At 34.3% G+C, this 17,621-nt stretch overlaps 3 protein-coding genes across 8 annotated transcripts in view; 1 reads left to right on the forward strand and 2 right to left on the reverse strand.

Annotated features, from left to right (window-relative positions):
- LOC110461246 (clathrin heavy chain-like) overlaps window positions 1–6,041 on the reverse strand; it is a 46,613-nt gene extending 40,572 nt beyond the window's left edge. For all 3 annotated transcript variants that reach the window (XM_021514659.1, XM_021514650.1, XM_021514667.1), the window contains exons 1-2: window positions 5,873–6,041; window positions 3,421–3,531 (exon numbers count right to left, since the gene is read on the reverse strand). In XM_021514659.1, coding sequence (XP_021370334.1) covers window positions 3,421–3,531; window positions 5,873–5,917 — 156 coding nt within the window. In that variant the 5' untranslated portion in view covers window positions 5,918–6,041. The remainder of the gene's footprint in view (window positions 1–3,420; window positions 3,532–5,872) is intronic.
- Window positions 6,042–6,076: 35 nt separating this feature from the next.
- LOC110461262 (ribosome maturation protein SBDS-like) lies at window positions 6,077–11,440 on the forward strand. Its single transcript, XM_021514678.1, has 6 exons — window positions 6,077–6,374; window positions 7,165–7,294; window positions 8,303–8,503; window positions 9,178–9,262; window positions 9,517–9,602; window positions 10,206–11,440. The coding sequence occupies exons 1-6, from the start codon at window positions 6,244–6,246 to the stop codon at window positions 10,329–10,331; spliced, it is 759 nt and encodes a 252-aa protein (XP_021370353.1). The 5' UTR covers window positions 6,077–6,243; the 3' UTR covers window positions 10,332–11,440.
- Window positions 11,441–13,350: 1,910 nt separating this feature from the next.
- Window positions 13,351–17,621, reverse strand: part of LOC110461271 (leucine-rich repeat-containing protein 74B-like) — an 84,386-nt gene continuing 80,115 nt past the window's right edge. For all 4 annotated transcript variants that reach the window (XM_021514690.1, XM_021514697.1, XM_021514706.1 and 1 more), the window contains one exon: window positions 13,351–16,156. In XM_021514690.1, coding sequence (XP_021370365.1) covers window positions 16,063–16,156 — 94 coding nt within the window. In that variant the 3' untranslated portion in view covers window positions 13,351–16,062. The remainder of the gene's footprint in view (window positions 16,157–17,621) is intronic.

Raw genomic sequence — 17,621 nt, forward strand, 5'->3', positions numbered from 1 at the left:
TATCCGGAGACCAGGTCTTTTTCCCAAGGCGAAGCTGAGGGAAATAGGCATGGTCAAGGGACACCAGAAACTTGCTATATCCCTAGCCTCAACCCTATACTTTAACCGTTTTATTATACCAATACACACTGGAGAGATAGTTTTAACTAGAAAATATTTGTAAACCATAAGCTGTGTAGCTTCACGTCCCAACTTGACGGCGCCATAATTGAAGAAACATGAGAAAGTGTCGTCTGCATAGTAGGAGGCCCGTTCGGTAGCAAGCTCCGCCCACCTCTCGCCTGATTGGCTCAGCAGAAACACCCTAGTGTAGGTGCGTTTTAGTTCAGAAGGTGCGTTTTTGTTCCCAGACTAACACACAGGACTAAAACAGTCAGGCAATAGTGGGGATATATCCGATTTAACCAATTACTTTTATATAGAGTAAATAAAGTAGAGGTATATTAAATATATTTATATGTGTGTAAAATTTAACTATCAAATCAAACAAGTTGGAAATGTAAACACACCTGCCTATTTCTTCTTTAGGATAAAGCATTAGATATATACACAGTGGCGTAGCAAATTGTTTTTAGGCGTGAATCAGAGGCTACATTTTCAAGTAGATTTTTTTTTATTTCTTTCCTTTTTTTATGATTTATACCGTAGGGACATATTCACCATAAAAAAAAACACCGAAAAACCGCACTAAATTGCTTCGGTTCGGTGTACGATATGTTTTTTCCATGTTTCGGTTCAGTTCGGTTTTTTGTATTACCTGACTTCCGGAATTTAACCATACATGTGTAACATAAAATTTGATTGGCTCGTATGATAAAAGCTGTGCAATAGTTGTTGCTGTTACAAAACTTTGCATCAATAAGTATGCAACATGGCAGAGCTTCAATTAAAAAACCTTCTTGCTTCCTTTCGCTCGCCTGTTTGGCAGCATTTTGGATTCCAGCTAAATGTCCCTGATAGAAATTCACTCTCCACTTGCTGCATATGTTTCGTAGATGTAAGTTACAAGTCAGGGAACACATCAAACATGGCGACGCATTTGAAGAGGAAGCATAACATTTCGTCATCCTGTATCGCATCAAAACGTAAAGTATTGTGGGTAGATATCATGAAACGTATCGTATTGTGGGTAGATATCATGATACATATCGTATTGTGGGTAGATATCATGATACATATCGTATTGTGGGTAGATATCATGATACGTATCGTATTGTGGGTAGATATCATGATACGTATCGTATTGTGGGTAGATATCATGATACCTATCGTATTGTGGGTAGATATCATGATACGTATCATATTGTGGGTAGATATCATGAAACGTATCGTATTGTGGGTAGATATCATGATACCTATCGTATTGTGGGTAGATATCATGATACGTATCGTATTGTGGCATAGGTGTATCGTTACAGCCCTAATTACTGATAATTATATATACATAGCTCTTTAAGCATCCAAGTGTGCTAAAACTTTTAATCATTCTTCAACAGTAGCATTTCTTGAAATAACGCGTTTTCTTAGCTTACAGCTGTGGATATGAACGGTGGCCAAGTCGATATGTCTAGTATTATATACCGCTGGTACACTGTGTACCTGTGAAACTATTATTGTAACAGATTGGTTTAGAGAACATCAAAGGGCAAATCTACAAACCTGTAGCTCAGCATCACTTATAGACAGATTAAACTTCAAAAAGATATTAATACATGCACCATAAACCAAATTAGCTATATATATATACACTCGGCTATAAATGGAGAACTGGCATAGAATATGATGTGCTGCAGGGAAAGAAGAGCTGGCCTACTCTAAAACATGGACTGTCAAGAGAAGCTGAATTAAATATTTCTGGATAAATTATCGATGTGCATGCTTAACATAATTAACACTAGTATTAAACTTTTTTTCATTCATGAAGTCTGTGACCAAACTACATACAAGTTCCAAGTCTTATATTCATAGAATATTGATGGGACTCAGAGAATTTCTGGAAATTCTTGAAATAAAAACAGTTTACATTCTGGGACCCATCGTTATTAGCAATAGAGTTGAAAAGGACCCATGAAAAGAAATTGTAGATTGATCACTGGAAGTGATAATAATTGTAACATGGATCTCATTTTCTTTTAAAATTTTAAAATGTAGATTAAATAATAGAGTATAAATTTGAAGTGGACCAGTCCATGTTTAAGAGCATGCCCGGTTCCTAGGAGAGTGGTGCTATGTTTATGTTCCTTCCTTTCATCAAAAGAACTTGATAGTAGCTTACAATACATTTATGATGTACGTCATAGGAAAATCTGCGGTGTATACTAGCATTATAACATCTACAATGCAAGAACAATGTTCATGTATATATGCAAAATGCATACTAGCTATAAACTTGTGAAAATATTTCTTTTCAGCCTTAATCCTGAAATACGATGATCCTATTTCCAAAACAGCTAGTCGGTACTAATTCTTTGTTTTACTCTATAAAACATGAGTTTTGTCTTGCAAAAAATTATCTTTTGAAATGTTTACCTACTTAAGTGTGTGATCGTTCAATGCGTGACATCTGTGGCAGGTTTTAATGTACAAAGGTTTAGCTCTGAGGGAATCTTTCTTTGGCTCATTCGGTTGAGCAACAAACTTTGAAGCTGGGAGTCTGCGGTCCCATCCCCAATGGAAGCACACTTTTCTCTTTCCTCTTACACCTCATTTGACAGACAGATTCGTACTTTGGCTGTAACTTGTATTTCATTGTAATTATACATACTGGGGTATACATAAAAACTAGAAAATGTCTGGTAAGACATAAATGCCCCCACTGCCATGTGAAATCAGTTTCAGTGTTCTATAAAAAAATTACAACCACTTTGACCTTGATACCCTGAAACATGCACACACTACACTTAAAGTTGATTTTAATATTCATATGTTTTTTCTGTATGTTATTACCATGTCCATAACATATTGAATGAAGTCGCTAAGTGTTTAAATTGAATCAGTTGATGATTTTCTATTTATAGCAACAGTAACCTTGGCCTTGACCTTGGAACCCTGAAACACAACGATGTCCGAAGTATACTCATACTTGACCTTTGCATAAAGTTTGAACAAAATCTATGAAAGAATGAAGTTGCTAAGTGTTTACATTTAATCGGGACGGGACGGACATGCGCAACAATATATGCCATCCACCCCATTTTATGGAGGGTTGTACCTTTGTATAAAGTTTGACCAAAATCTGTCAAAGAATGAAGTCGCTAAGTGTTTACATTGAATTGGGACGGGACGCGACAGGACGGGTGTTTACATTGAATCGGACAGGACGGGACGGACATGGGCAACACTATATGCCCCCCCACATTTTATGGTGGGGGCATAAAAAATGTAAGTCACTGTGCATGCGTTATAATGTAATAAACTTACCATAGATTCTTTGTCATCCCTGTTGCTATGCCGTATGGCTATCCACCGGTCAGATGTCATGGTTACCCTGGACCATGTCACCTGGTCACCAGGGATACCTATATGGGCCAGCTGAAGCAATAAAAGGGAGATTTTGTCAATGATGGAGAGGATCATCTCATTATCATGCAGACATGTAAAAATAATCTTCAGCTAATCAAGTTAATGGGCCTACCCATGGAAGATCAATATCAGACTAGTCAATATGTATATCTATGTATATTTATGTAGGTATATTGCACAAACTGTCTATTGTATTCCAATTCAATTGTCTTGTGGGCTTGCTTTTAAGTGATAAATCAATGAAAATTCAATAACATTTCACAAGTCATATGCATGTACATCGTTTTACTTTTCTCACAAAGTTGTCATGGGAAAAACACAAATAAAATCTGATGAAGGAAAAATACATATGTATATATATGATCATCAGTAAAAATATGCATACAATGTCAACAGTAATAATATTACAGGGAAAACGACATTTGTACGACATTTCAGGTCAGCAATAACGGTCAATTACATTTGTATCTTGCTCAAGGCTGGGGTACAACACATAGCGTCAACAGAACATAGCTACAGTTGTATGTATTTATCACATAATGTACTGTGTTATCCAGTGAATATACCCGTGTCATATTTTTTGGCGTATTAACCCATGTAATAGGACCTTTCAGCCCTGTGATTGGTTGAAAGTTTCAATTGTTTCAATTGTGATGTCACGCCTAGGACAAGTAAAGGACATCATAGACTTCCGCACTAGAGTCAAAATGGCGGCTTTTTACATTTCAAGGGTTGCATGAAGATTGTCGTTTTACACGAATAAATGCCACAACTCTTGATTACGGTATGTGATTAAAAGCATTTTACGCTCGTTTTCATTTCATATGATATTTATGAAACCCATCACAAATTTTCATTTTAGCTCGCCAGACTCGTTTCATAAATCTCATATGAAATGGAAACTCTTGTAAGATCCTATATATATATATTTTACATCTGCTGGTTGGTTTTCTGACATGCTTTCCATGGGGCTTTATATTATATTTATCAACATTAAATGGTACAACTTTGTGAGCGTTTTTTTTATTGCTGACTACAGAACTTCTGAGAAAGACAAAAAAAATAATTACAGTTAACAACTAGTTATATATATATATACTACCAGTAATGATGAAAACAGTACAAAATATCTGACCAAGAATTCTTTTTCAAAGTAGCTTAGGAAAATTTCTGACACAAAATGTGTCTCATATGTGAAAAAAAATATATGCATGTCTGTACTCCAGAAAGCATACAGTTAGAGGTATAAAGTTAAAGATAAAGTTAGTTTCTAATACAGGAGCCGATAGAGCTCCTCTACACTGGACTCGAAAATTAAATAATTGTATAATATAAATTAAATTTGAAGTTCATTGTTAATTACATTTGCCCTATAGTTATAATTGAGTTTTTCATTCTGACAAAGTTTATCTGTTCTGTTCTGAAAAGTGTGTTGATATTTGGAGCGGATACAACGTGCTCCAGAAGATTGTTTCAGGTTTTAAGTGTACGAAATATATTTTCATTTTTCATAAAAGTAAAATTTCCGGTTTTTAAAAAGAATGCATTTATTCTATGTTTTTTTGCAATGATTGTGGATAAATATGTTACAGTTTTCAATAGCAACATTTGTTATCATACCTTGGAGAAAATGAATTTTAAGGTCACATGCTAATCCGCAGTTAATGTTGCTGGTTGCTGGTAGCAGGTTAGTGAAATTGATTCGCTAACCTCAACACGTCTGCAACTATATATCAGGAATTTGAATTGAACAGAACTTTGATTTTTAAATCAACACACTAAAAAAACTTGTCACCAACAAATTTGTGCATACCATAAAGTATCGACGACAACAAGATATAGGACAGTCTCACAATGCAAGTCGAAGACTTACAACGAATGGAAGAACAGTGTGAACAGTGCGAAATGTTATATATTTCATTGATATTTATAAAAAAAAAAGTAATAATATTAAAACATCTTTTAATTTATTTAAAATGCTACTATAGCCCAATTAAAAAGACCTATTTCGGATAGTTCGATACAACTATTATAGTTCTTAACAACTACGTATAAAAACACATGTATATAGCTAAATCGACTAGAGTGTACTTAAAATTCATGGACCTGAATTCAAATTAGCTGATTGTCATGTAAAGCTCAAAGTCAAATGAAATATTCAAAAATTTGAACTGACATGCATATATGTAGGATACTTTACATAGCTTCTTTTATAAATGAAAATTGTCGAAATAAAATGCTGTCAATGTGACATGACCTTATAGCATGGTGCACTTGTTTCAGAAAGCATCAACATGTGTTTTACCCCCGTGTCTTACTGTTTACATTCAACAAGTGTCATTTTTCTTACCTGTATCAACTCATGGATAGATACCGGTGGTTTTGCGTCTGCCATTTTATCCTAGCCGAGATCTTTAGACCCATTGCGTCGGCAAAAGCTCAATAAAAAAATCACTGTCCACAGCATCTTCAACAAATCGCTGACAAATATCAAAACATCCTCATCTCTGCGCACTGGCTGTCAGAGCTCTTCTAAAGCGGAAACCACGAAACTTCGTCATAGTGTAACTAACTTCCGGTATTGCTTCATCAACAGTGGCTGTACTGTAACATTTTTAAATTTCGTGTTTTTCGTGTGTCAGCGACAAAAGTATCAAATATATTGGTGTAGCGTTAAACATTTAGTACCAGTGTTATATACTTGGTGTGGTTTTCAGCGAAATGGCGACGCTGAAACAACCAACGGGCCAGAAGCGGTTGACCAATGTCGCTGTTGTGAGACTGAAGAAGGGAGGGAAGAGATTTGAGATAGCATGCTACCCAAACAAAGTTGTGTCATGGAGAAACAAAGTGTCAGTTTGATATCATCATTGCAAACTGAACAGATTCTATTGAGAAAAGTTTATTTGCGTAGTTGTTGATAAATCAAAATGATGATGCTCCTTATACATGTATATATTTTCTCTTGGTTTTTGTATGGGATGGGTCCAAATCTGTTTTTTGTGTCGCCTGCACCACAAAGCGACATATAGGTATTACTTTGTCGGCGTGGCGTCAGTTGCATTGTCCGATACAAGGTTTCCGTCCAATAACTTGAGTTCCCATGGGTTGATCAGGTTGGGCACAACGGCGCATATGGGTAATAATCCTGCATTTTGGTAACAGTTACCCATTTGAGTAACAATTTTATTTTTTGCATTTGAAATGTACATATATTTTGGGCTTCAAACACTGATGAAGCTCACAATATCTTAAACACTATATATATAGCTCGTACATTTCGAAGAAAAGAGTTATGATGTATGTGGTTATATGTTAAAATAGCTACATGTGTGTTCTTGTACCTATGACATATTGCCTACAACATTTGATGAGACAAATGGATATCAAAGAATCACTTATAAGTGAAAACCATGTCAATCATTCAATGGGAGATAACTCACAAATGTGTTTGTTACAAGTTTCTGAAGCATATGTATGTATGTCGCTACCTATACAAATATGAATGAGTTAAATGTCTCTGCCGCAAAACATCTTTAGACTTATGTGCTGTGTACTGAAATGATATGTGGAGTTTATAAAGTTGTGAATAATTACTGACACACTAAATCTTTACAAGAAAACTGTGTTTTATTATTACAGAGAAACAGATATAGATGAAGTGCTGCAAACTCATGCTGTTTTCTCAAATGTTTCCAAGGGAGAAATGGCAAAAACTGCAGAGTTGAAAAAGATCTTTGGGACAGACAATCAGACGGAGATCTGCTTACAGGTGAAATTTTAGAGTCAAATCTTGTTCATTGAAGCATATATTATATGTCCTATAGAATCTGCTTACAGGCAAAATTTTAGTGTCAAATCATGATCATTGAACAGATGATGTATATATCCTGTAGAATTAAATAAACAATCGATTTAATTTTCAATTTTAATTTAAACTTAATTTTCATTATAGATCGATTCATTTGTAAATGCAATTTATTTGGAAAATAATCAATTTTTATTTGTTTTCATACCAAATTCCTTGCATTGTTCTGTGAAGGAAAGAAAAAAGCATGCCCCTGCAGAACTACTTTTTTAATTGAAATTGATTATAAGCATTGAAGTTGATTTTTTTAATTTTCATCGGTTATAAAAAGAATAGTATTTGCAAAGTTTATAAGAATCCGCTATGTGTATTCATACAGTTTGCAAAAAAAAATCTGTTCATACCCCGATGAAAAAAAAATGAAATTCCAGTAATTTACATCGGAAAATGAGTGGTTGGGCATTGCTAGAATTGTTGAATGCTGCATGTAGCTGTGAGTGCTGAAATGGCAACACCGGCTGTATGCTCCCCAGGGAGTTGAGAAAGATATTGACCGGTTGCAAAAGCCCTATAACCACTGATAATAATTTGTGAACCGCTTTGAGACAACCTACGAACTAGGTTATGCTAAAGCGGTATATAAGAACCTCGAACTGTATAATTAATTAATTATTATGTGTTTTCATTTACCATTGATAAGGGAACCTTTGATATATTTCAAGTTACCGTAAGGTCCTTGATTAAGAATGATATTAAACTTGTTAGAGTTATCTATTTGTGTTTTGCTCCAAGGTTAAGAATGAATCTAGTTATGGTTTGTTTTTAGATAATAGCCAAAGGAGAGCTATTCCTTTGAATAGCCAAAATCAAGAATAAATTTAGTTATGGTTTGTTTCCAGATAATAGCCAAAGGAGAGCTATTCCTTTCAATAGCCAAAGTCAAGAATGAATCTAGTTACGTTCTGTTTCCAGATAATAGCCAAAGGAGAGCTCCAAGTGTCGGAGAAGGAACGACATGCACAGCTAGAATCTATGTTCAAAGACATTGCTACCATAGTATCTGATAAGTGCGTAAACCCCGACACAAATCGACCGTACCCAGTAACACTCATTGAAACAGCCATGAAGGATATACATTTCTCTGTGAAACCGACAAGGAGTACAAAACAGCAGGTTAGATTAGTCTTGTTCTTATTTGTCATGTTCATTGGTTAATAGAATTTATTAAGGGCCAGCTTAAGTTATTCCATACTCGATACTCCAGGGAAGACGCTCACTTACATGTACATATACGTTCTCTGCACCCCTGCACTATGTCACAGCAAAATTGAAGGCATGCGGCTAGTAGCTATTTGATTGGTCTTAGGTTAAAAAAATCTAACCAATCACTAAGGCTGATAATTGTCCTATGAGTAACACCTGCCTTCAAAGCCAGTCAATTTTACCTTTATATGACCTACAGATTCTTTTCATGTTCATCAAAGGATCAAACTAGTGTTCTCGTCTCATCCACAAGGTGGTGCACATTGAGCCTCCAATTTTGCTATGACACATTCCAGGGGTGCAGAGAGCATGAGTGAGCATAACCCCTGGAGTAATAATTGCAAGGATCAAGATATTCAGGTAGAGTATGGTGCTTCCTTTCACCACATCACATGCACAGGAACAGTTCTTAACTTTACGGAGTCATTTATTTCAAATGAAGTTCATTTTTTTCAAACATTTAGATACAATTATGCATCAGAAGGATTTTTAGTATCTCAGTTTTGCATGGGACGGGCGTATATTGTTCCACCCTGTGGTTATACTCTTGTTAAAATGCTTTTTTAAATGCTTGATTTTTCTAGGCCTTGGAAGTGATAAAACAGCTTACAGAAACCGACTCAATCAACATACAGAGAGCCCACATGCAGTTAAAGATCACCGTCCCTGGTATGTCAAATAAAACATTATATACTGAAGAATCCTTTTTCATACAATGCTTTGATGTTTGCTATCTATAATGTTAAAAAAAAATCAAACAGGGATATTTTCTATTATTTTCAATTTTGATTGCAAGGGCTTATTATTATGATTCTTAATATTTCTATACCATGATGTAACTCTGTTTTTTTATTTAGTACATGTGCTCTATTAGAAGTGTTTTGTATTTGCTTGATATTCCTCATTTTGTGATTATTTTCAAGGAAAAGATGGAAAGAAGGTTCGAGAAAAAGTGAAGAAACTTGCCACAACTGTTGAACAAGATGATTTTAGTGATGATTTGGAAATGGTAATTCACTACAGCATATTTCAATATTTACATTTGCTCTGCATCCTTCCATTGCAATGCATTGAGAAGGCTAATGTTGTTATGAGACAATAACAACATTTGCTAATGTAGCGTCATCAATCTCTATTGTGACGTCATCAATTTCATTGTTGTCAACACTTAATTTGCTGTTCAAAGAACTGTTCAAAATAACTAAATAAACTGTAACTACTGTATCAAAATGTAAATATAAATGATGAATATTATAGCAAATATTGTTATGGTTCTACAACACACATTTCTATTGCTGACAAACTTACATTAAGCCCTGCCAGGCTTTATTAAGTTTGTCATCAATAATAATGTGTGTTATAGGACCATAACAACATTTGCTTAAACATTCATTGCTTAAATAAATTCCATCCGTATTTGCTTAATACATGTTTATGAGCGGTCAAACCTGCTATTGTAACAAGAATTATAACTGTGTTGAGGCAAGCTAATAACATGTAGCTGAAGGACATATTTTGTGATGATGCACCAGAGATTCATTAGAGGATGCACTGTTCACTGGTTTCTGATTGTGTGGGCGAGTTGACGTGTATGAAACTGTTTGATTGACAGGTGATATTGGTGGACCCAGGCTGTTACAGAGAGATCCATGATATCGTGGTGTCGGCAACAAAAGGAAAGGGACAATTTGAAGTGCTGAACTTGAAACACGTGGAGGAGGGAGACGAGATGATGTAGCGTAATAACATCAAGGATCCCTGTCCCACTGCACTGCTGTTTTTCCTATATACAGTAACCTCCCCTTACCTTCCTTTTGAATATTACTGGAGCACATTTGGGCTTGTACACCTCCGTTGCCCAGGTAACTAAATCGGTTTCAGCTAAGGTATAACAATCTGAAGTACAGGGTTCGAATCCTGAATCGCAGAATATGTTGTTGTTGATCATATTTTGTTTGTTTCATCTCCATTGTGCTTTTATAAAAGTCCTGCAAGGTTTACTTTTCTTTACAAAAATGATTTCTCAAAGCTATAGACATGATGAAAAAAAATAAGTTTGAAATGTATAGTTTCATTTTTAGCAGTGGTACGGGGATCCTTAAATGTATTGGTTGTGTGCAATCTACCCAGCTATATAGTGAAGATACAGCCATCATCATCATCGAAGTTTCGTCAGCGAGGAACTTAATCTCAAAACAAACTGTGTGTTCTGACAAACCATAGGAGACTTGAGATAATGATGGGTGCATATTCGTGTTTGTATAATGAGGTTTCTTTAACGATCATCTTTCTTAAATGAAACAAGATTCATTCTTGCAGAAAGACTATTTTTATGAAATGGTGAAAGGTGATATTTAAATCATTTCTTTCATAAAATTGAGGTATTGTTTTCGTACAGTACTCCTGCCTTTTTTAGTGCTGAGAGGAAGTATTGTTACTGCTAGTAAACTGAGAACTATTTTGAAACGTTAAAATGTGATGATTATGTCTTTTGTAAAGTGGAAGCATTTTGTTTTGTACGATAATCCTGCCTTTATGTGCTGCATTTCTGAGGAGAAGTATTGTTGCTATGGATACTACTATAACCTGGTATGCTTTTAAACAAGACTAAATCAAACCTTTTCGTATTATTTTTGTTTCCGTAACATTTGGATAGAGGGACATAAGATTTGTTCATTATCTGTGCCTGATGAATTCATTACAAACAGACTAGTACAATACCCTACTGACCCTATTGCATTTATTTACCGACGCATGTTTAACCACAGTGACATTAAAATGTGAATTTTAAACCATGATTTGTTCTGTGTCTCAAAATAAATAAAGGGTTTTGTTTTGCATTCTGAACCAAACAATTTTGTATACATAATTTATTTTGCGAAATGTTATTCACCACATTTATACAATTTTGAATGTTGACACAAATATTTTCATTATTAATTAATCAGTTTCATGTCATCTGAAATGGGAGTTTTGATGAACAAACCCCAGTGAAATTGATAACATGATATGTCAGTATCGTAATATCTATAGTTAACCTCTGTGTTCAGTTAATGCCTATTATTTACACCGCCCATATCAGGATGTCAGATACAGACAGTACAAACGTTTTCTCCTTTAATTCATTCACCCCTAAAATTTCATAATTTACTATTCCAACCTTTGAATTGGAATTAGGGTTCAAATGTGTCTTCAGGGGTGAATGAGCTAATACAAAAAACACTCTTCTTTGTAATTTGATGGAAAAACATTAAAACACAAATAAGTATATCGTTTATAAATATAGATTTTAATTTGTGTTTTGTTTAACAGCGCATGCTATTGTTAAACATAAACATTTTGCTGAAGTTACTAATGTTTCAGTAATAATTATTTAAGATAAAAGTAAAAAATATTTAGCTTACATGAACGCATTAAATTTACTGTAAACCTTGTATACAGAATGCTGATGAAATGGACATATGGCAAAAAATTTACTCATAAATATGATCAATTTCATTTCATTCATACTTATAAGATCACAATAGAAATCACTATTGTGCATATGTGACAATGAAATAAATACAAATATTGCAAAAGTAAGGAAAGTAACAGAAACAGGAAAAGTTCAGTCAGAAAAAGCAATGTCTGCATTGTAGAGTAGACCGATACATATATGAAGAATATATAGAACTCTGATGTCTGAATTCTCTAAAACACATCGTTGGTGAGCTACGACCACACATGTTTAAGATTATTAAATTGTATTTGATATAAATAAATAAAATAAAAGGACAATAACATCATTTTTCCAAACATCAAACCTGTAAAAATGAGGATAGTGTTGTTGGAACAAACAACATTATGACAATGGCCAACAAAACAATGTTGTGGACGGAATAATGATACATCGTTTATGTTACCATAGCATTAAAATGGTGCTAAAATATTCATCAATTTTCGTCAATTTGATCCTTCGATTACAACAGATGAGTTCCATTTGGACAGAAGAATTTATCATGATCATTCTTTGGTATAAGTGGTATTTACATGAGGAAATACCTTATTTAGTGATGGTCCAAGTGTTGTTTTCAAGATCACACAAATTATCTGTATCACTGTAGTGAAATGAATTAGTATCTTAAAATAGTTTCATGAAACGGTTAATGTTTAGTGGTACATGTATTTAATTAGCCATGTACATGAGGAAATGCCTGATTTAGTGACTTTGCAAACATATTTACACAAAAAAATATCATTATGAATTCTTATTGTTTACAAAGTCAGAGTTGTGTCCCCTGACAGGAAGTATGACAGACATCTAACCTAAGGGTAACCTAAGATATTTTTGGTTTAGCAGGAGGAGGCTTGCAGATTTCTAAACTTCTAAAATTTTATCCTGAGGTTTTTGAAGGAAGGTAGAAATACAAATATTTTACTTAGAATTCCAGGGTGGGTTATAAAAGTGTTTTATGGTAAATTAAAGTTCCAACACATTACTTCAACAATAGATAGAAGCTATGAAAAATAACCTTAATCAGTTACATTCATACTAACACAAGTTAAAATCAATCACTCCTGAAATTCCATGATAAACTATTCCAACCTTTGAACTGGAAGAGTTCAGGGGTGAATGACTTATACTCCTTATTGCAATATACCAGTTAACCACCAGACATAGGGTAATTAACTTTTAACATGTAATTATCAATCAGTAAGTTTTATGAGCAAGTAATTTTTTTACCCTTCAATGAATTTTTTTTTTTTTTTTTTTAAATATGACAATCTGTGAGTTATATAAATTCAAGATGGCTCTCTCACCAGAAAAGAAATCAATTTCTATTTTAAAAATGAAAAAATACAAATGTTTAGCTCATTTACCCCTGAAATTTCATAATGGACTATTCCGTCCTTTGAATTGGAAGAATTCAAATGTGTCATCAGGGGTGAATGAGTTAAAAGATACATGAACGATTTGGGCAGCAATGATTTTGTAAATAACCAACAATGACAGAAGCGTTTATTGTAATGCTAAAGACACACTTTGGTTAGCACTACCACGGCCGGCAGCGTGAGAGGTCGGCTGCTACGTACACACAATACTGATACTGAGATGTCCTTCTGACGGTGTAATCGTTGAAGCAATACTGTAACGTGTAATACTGAAAGAGGCCTTCATCATATTGCTGGAAAACACTACCTAATATTGAAAAGGAAAAAAATCTGACGTTCAATCATCAAACTATAAGAGATAGGAATGAGGCGAAAATATGTACAGTCTAAAATCATAAAATTTTGAGGAAATCAGTAAAAAGAAAAAACCAAACAAGATACAAGTAATGCACCACCATTTGACCTATAATACAAAGATAATCACACACATAAAGACTTTCTATTTGAAATAGCTTGGACAAATCAAACTGAGGAAGTCATACATTAAAACGCTTCTATAGATAAAGAATGGGCAGTATCTTTTTTTTTTCAATTCTTTCATTTTGATGGATGGAATCTTGCAGTACTACCTGGCTAAATAATTAATCATAAAAACACCTGTTTATCACAAATACAGGTATATTTAAATGTGTCTGAGGTTGATCGGATTATAGATTGAGCAATAACTTCGGTCCTATGTTGGGTGTGGTGTGATCATCCTACAATCTTGTTCTATTACCCTATTGCACAAAGAGAAAATCAACTAAAATGGTAAGAAATTGCACTAAGTACAACTAAAATGGAAAGAAATTGCACTTAGTAAGAACTGAAGTAAAATACACTATAAGAAAGAACTATTAGTGTTATGTAAATTAAGAATTGCTTAAGAAATTGCTAAAGATCGCATATATTGCTGTCTCATTTTTATGTAATAAGAACTGTATATAAGAAAATGTTTGACACAGTTGAAATTTCAAAATTCTCTTTCTCGGCAAAGATGGTGAATTTATCATGATGGCGAATATCACTACACACCTTAAGCTTATACATCATATACAAATGTACAGTAACAATACTCAGTAGCTGTGATGTTATAAATCTAAACTAGGACATCAGTGTGGGGTATCAATAAAACAAGGCCAACATTTCCTGGTATACAGTAGGTATCTTGAGATTTTAACAAATTAAATTTCTGAAGTATGGTAAATGAAATTGTAATGCATGGTGACAGGACCCGAAATGCACCTGTTACCATGGATACTATTGAACTTACTGCTACATCAAATCTGCTGGGACCTGCTAGAGCCCCCCTCCCCCAAATAAAGAAATATTTGAAGAAACAAATTAATCTTAAGTAACATAGTTCACACTAGAGATTATATATTTACATGTTACTTCAAGTGATCTGGCATTGTAACGGGAGATATATTCTCATGAGTTTACAGAGATATGTGCTATTAAGTTTCACTGACGATGATTATTCTAACATTTTTCATGATTTCGTTATCACAGACATGATTGCAAATGTTTAATCTAAGATATATATATATATATATATACAAGTGAAAAATTTTCATTACTTTTCAAAACATGGAATATTTTCAAATTAATGCTGTAAAATCGTGCAAAAACAACCTGCAATACAGTAACAGTTTACAACTAAAATGTAATGTATAAAATGGAGCTGAGAAAGCATTTAGTGTAATTAAAAAAAACTCCCTATAGAAAATGTTGGACCCTGAAACCCAATACCTTCGCTCAATCAATGAAACTCTTTCAGTTTCATTGCTGACTGGAGAAGATTATGAGACCAGAAACATGAACATTACACAAGCAGGATTAAGTATGGCTATTTATAAATACATTTGTAACATCACTTGATCATACTTCAAAATAACTTACAGCTACATAAACACACGGTTGTTTACAGTTGAAATCATAATAATCAAAACGGACATTTTCTGTTTGGCTGTAAGAAACACTTGATTCTATTCAAATATTTAAGTGCATTTTATCAATACAAAAAAATATTTTCTTCCAAAGTTGTCTTTGCACTATACGCACAACAGTTTTTTCAACAACACTGGTTATCTCCCTTGTGGCACAACCAAGGGAGTTATCTGTCCTTGACACAATGTTTCGCAGTCTAGTGTTCATACATCTCCTTGTATATGACTCTACTCTGTCAAACACTAAATGTTTTATAAAGGTCAAGGTTACACATGATAAAGGTCATAACAAGGTCACACAGATGAGTCATTTGCTGTAGACATATTCCTCTTTCACCTGATGAAATTACAAGAACAACTGATAGTTCTATATCTTTGCATTGTAATTTAATGCTTTCATCAGAATCAAGGCCATATAATGTGGGTCAAGGCCATATAATGTGGTCAAGGCCATATAATGTGGGTCAAGGCCATGGAATGGTGACCTTGGTCAACCTGAAGAACCTGATCTAATGAAAACAGCAGGATGTGTGTTGCCCGTCTAACACAGGTGCTTGTAGTGGTTGGTGGTCAATGTGGATGAGGCGAATCACATGACTTTTTCCAGTACTAAGTGGTCATCGGTCTGGGCTGCGTGGCGGTCAAGATGGTGTTGATGGAGTCTTGTTGCTCCTGGAATCCTGTGTGACCTATCACCAGCTCACTGTAACACAACCAAACACAGAGTGAGTAAATACCTAGTCACAATGTCACAGCTCCTCACCTTAGAGGAGGAGCGTTAGTGGTCAGGGTGAAATCTTTCAGGATCTTCCTGGGTAACCCTCTCAATAATTGAAATACTACATACTGTATACAGAGTATATATTGTGAATAAGTCACTTACAAATTAACTCATTCACCCCTGAAATTTCATAATGAACCATTCCAACCTTTGAACTCGGAGGGTTCAAATGTGTCTTCGGGGTAGAATAATTTAAATGTCAGTCTGTGGCTTGATTATAATTGAGCCAGCGAGATTAGTGGTAGCTAAATTAAAAAAGCTCAACAGTAAAATACCCTCAGTACATGTTTTATCATTTCAAATCTGTGTTCTATGCATTTACAATTTAAAGATAATACAGAAATGAATTTTATTTATGTTTAAGTAAAAACACAGAATGATGGACTTAAAAATTCACAAAATAGGTCTGTAGACATGAGCACACAGACCTATGGAGTCTGATTGAAATGAGAGTTATTTCTCCAAGTGACAATTAGAAGTTCAGAAATGTGAATTTATTTTTATCAAATGTAATACATTTTGTAACTGTAGCTTGTGTATTTTCAAAAAAATGTCAATTTGATGTTCAAACATGATAATTTTAAAGGAAGCCACAAACTACCTTTTTTGTGATCATTTTAGGTTATTTTGTGTTATCAAAATATAGGGTTAATTAATTATAAAGACTATCACTGTGCAAAATGTAAAAAAAATATGAAATTTTTCATTTCTCAAAAGTGTCACACATACATTATAAGAGGGATGATAAAATATAAAGTTAATGTAAAAGGTCAAATATAACTTGTATCAACACACTTGTAATAACAGATTTTCTGATATATGTTTTTGATACTCCCTCTCCAATGAAGTTGGGGGTATATAGCATTTGGTGTTTGTGTGCATCAGTGTGTCCGTCCGTGCCGACTGGTTTCCGGACGCTAAGCCACTCTTTCACGAATTGGCATCAGACTTTGTACATACATGTAGGTACATCAAGGAAAGGCGGTGTCACATTCTAAAACCAGATCACTGTGACCTCAATTTGACAGTTGACGTTGACCTAAATTACTAAAATAATGGTCTCAGGGGCATATCTCAGTCTCTGTTTCATGAATGGGCATCAAACTTTGTACAAAGATAAATCACAGGTTTGGTTTGAATTTATTTTGTTTACCGTCTTATTAACAGCTAAGGTCATTTAGGGACATGTACATCATAGGAAAGTGATGTGTCACTTCCTAAAAACCAGGTTGCTGTGACCTCAATTTGACCTTGACCTAAATGTGCTAAAATAATCGTTTCTGCGGCAAATCTCTACTGCTGTTTCATAAATTTGTGTCAAACTTTGCATATAGGACATCATAGGAAGGCGGTGAGTTGTATTCTGAAATAGGTCACTGTGACCTCA

The sequence above is a fragment of the Mizuhopecten yessoensis genome, unplaced genomic scaffold, assembly GCF_002113885.1.
Source record: "Mizuhopecten yessoensis strain PY_sf001 unplaced genomic scaffold, ASM211388v2 scaffold1391, whole genome shotgun sequence".
In the NCBI taxonomy this organism is placed as follows: domain Eukaryota; kingdom Metazoa; phylum Mollusca; class Bivalvia; order Pectinida; family Pectinidae; genus Mizuhopecten; species Mizuhopecten yessoensis.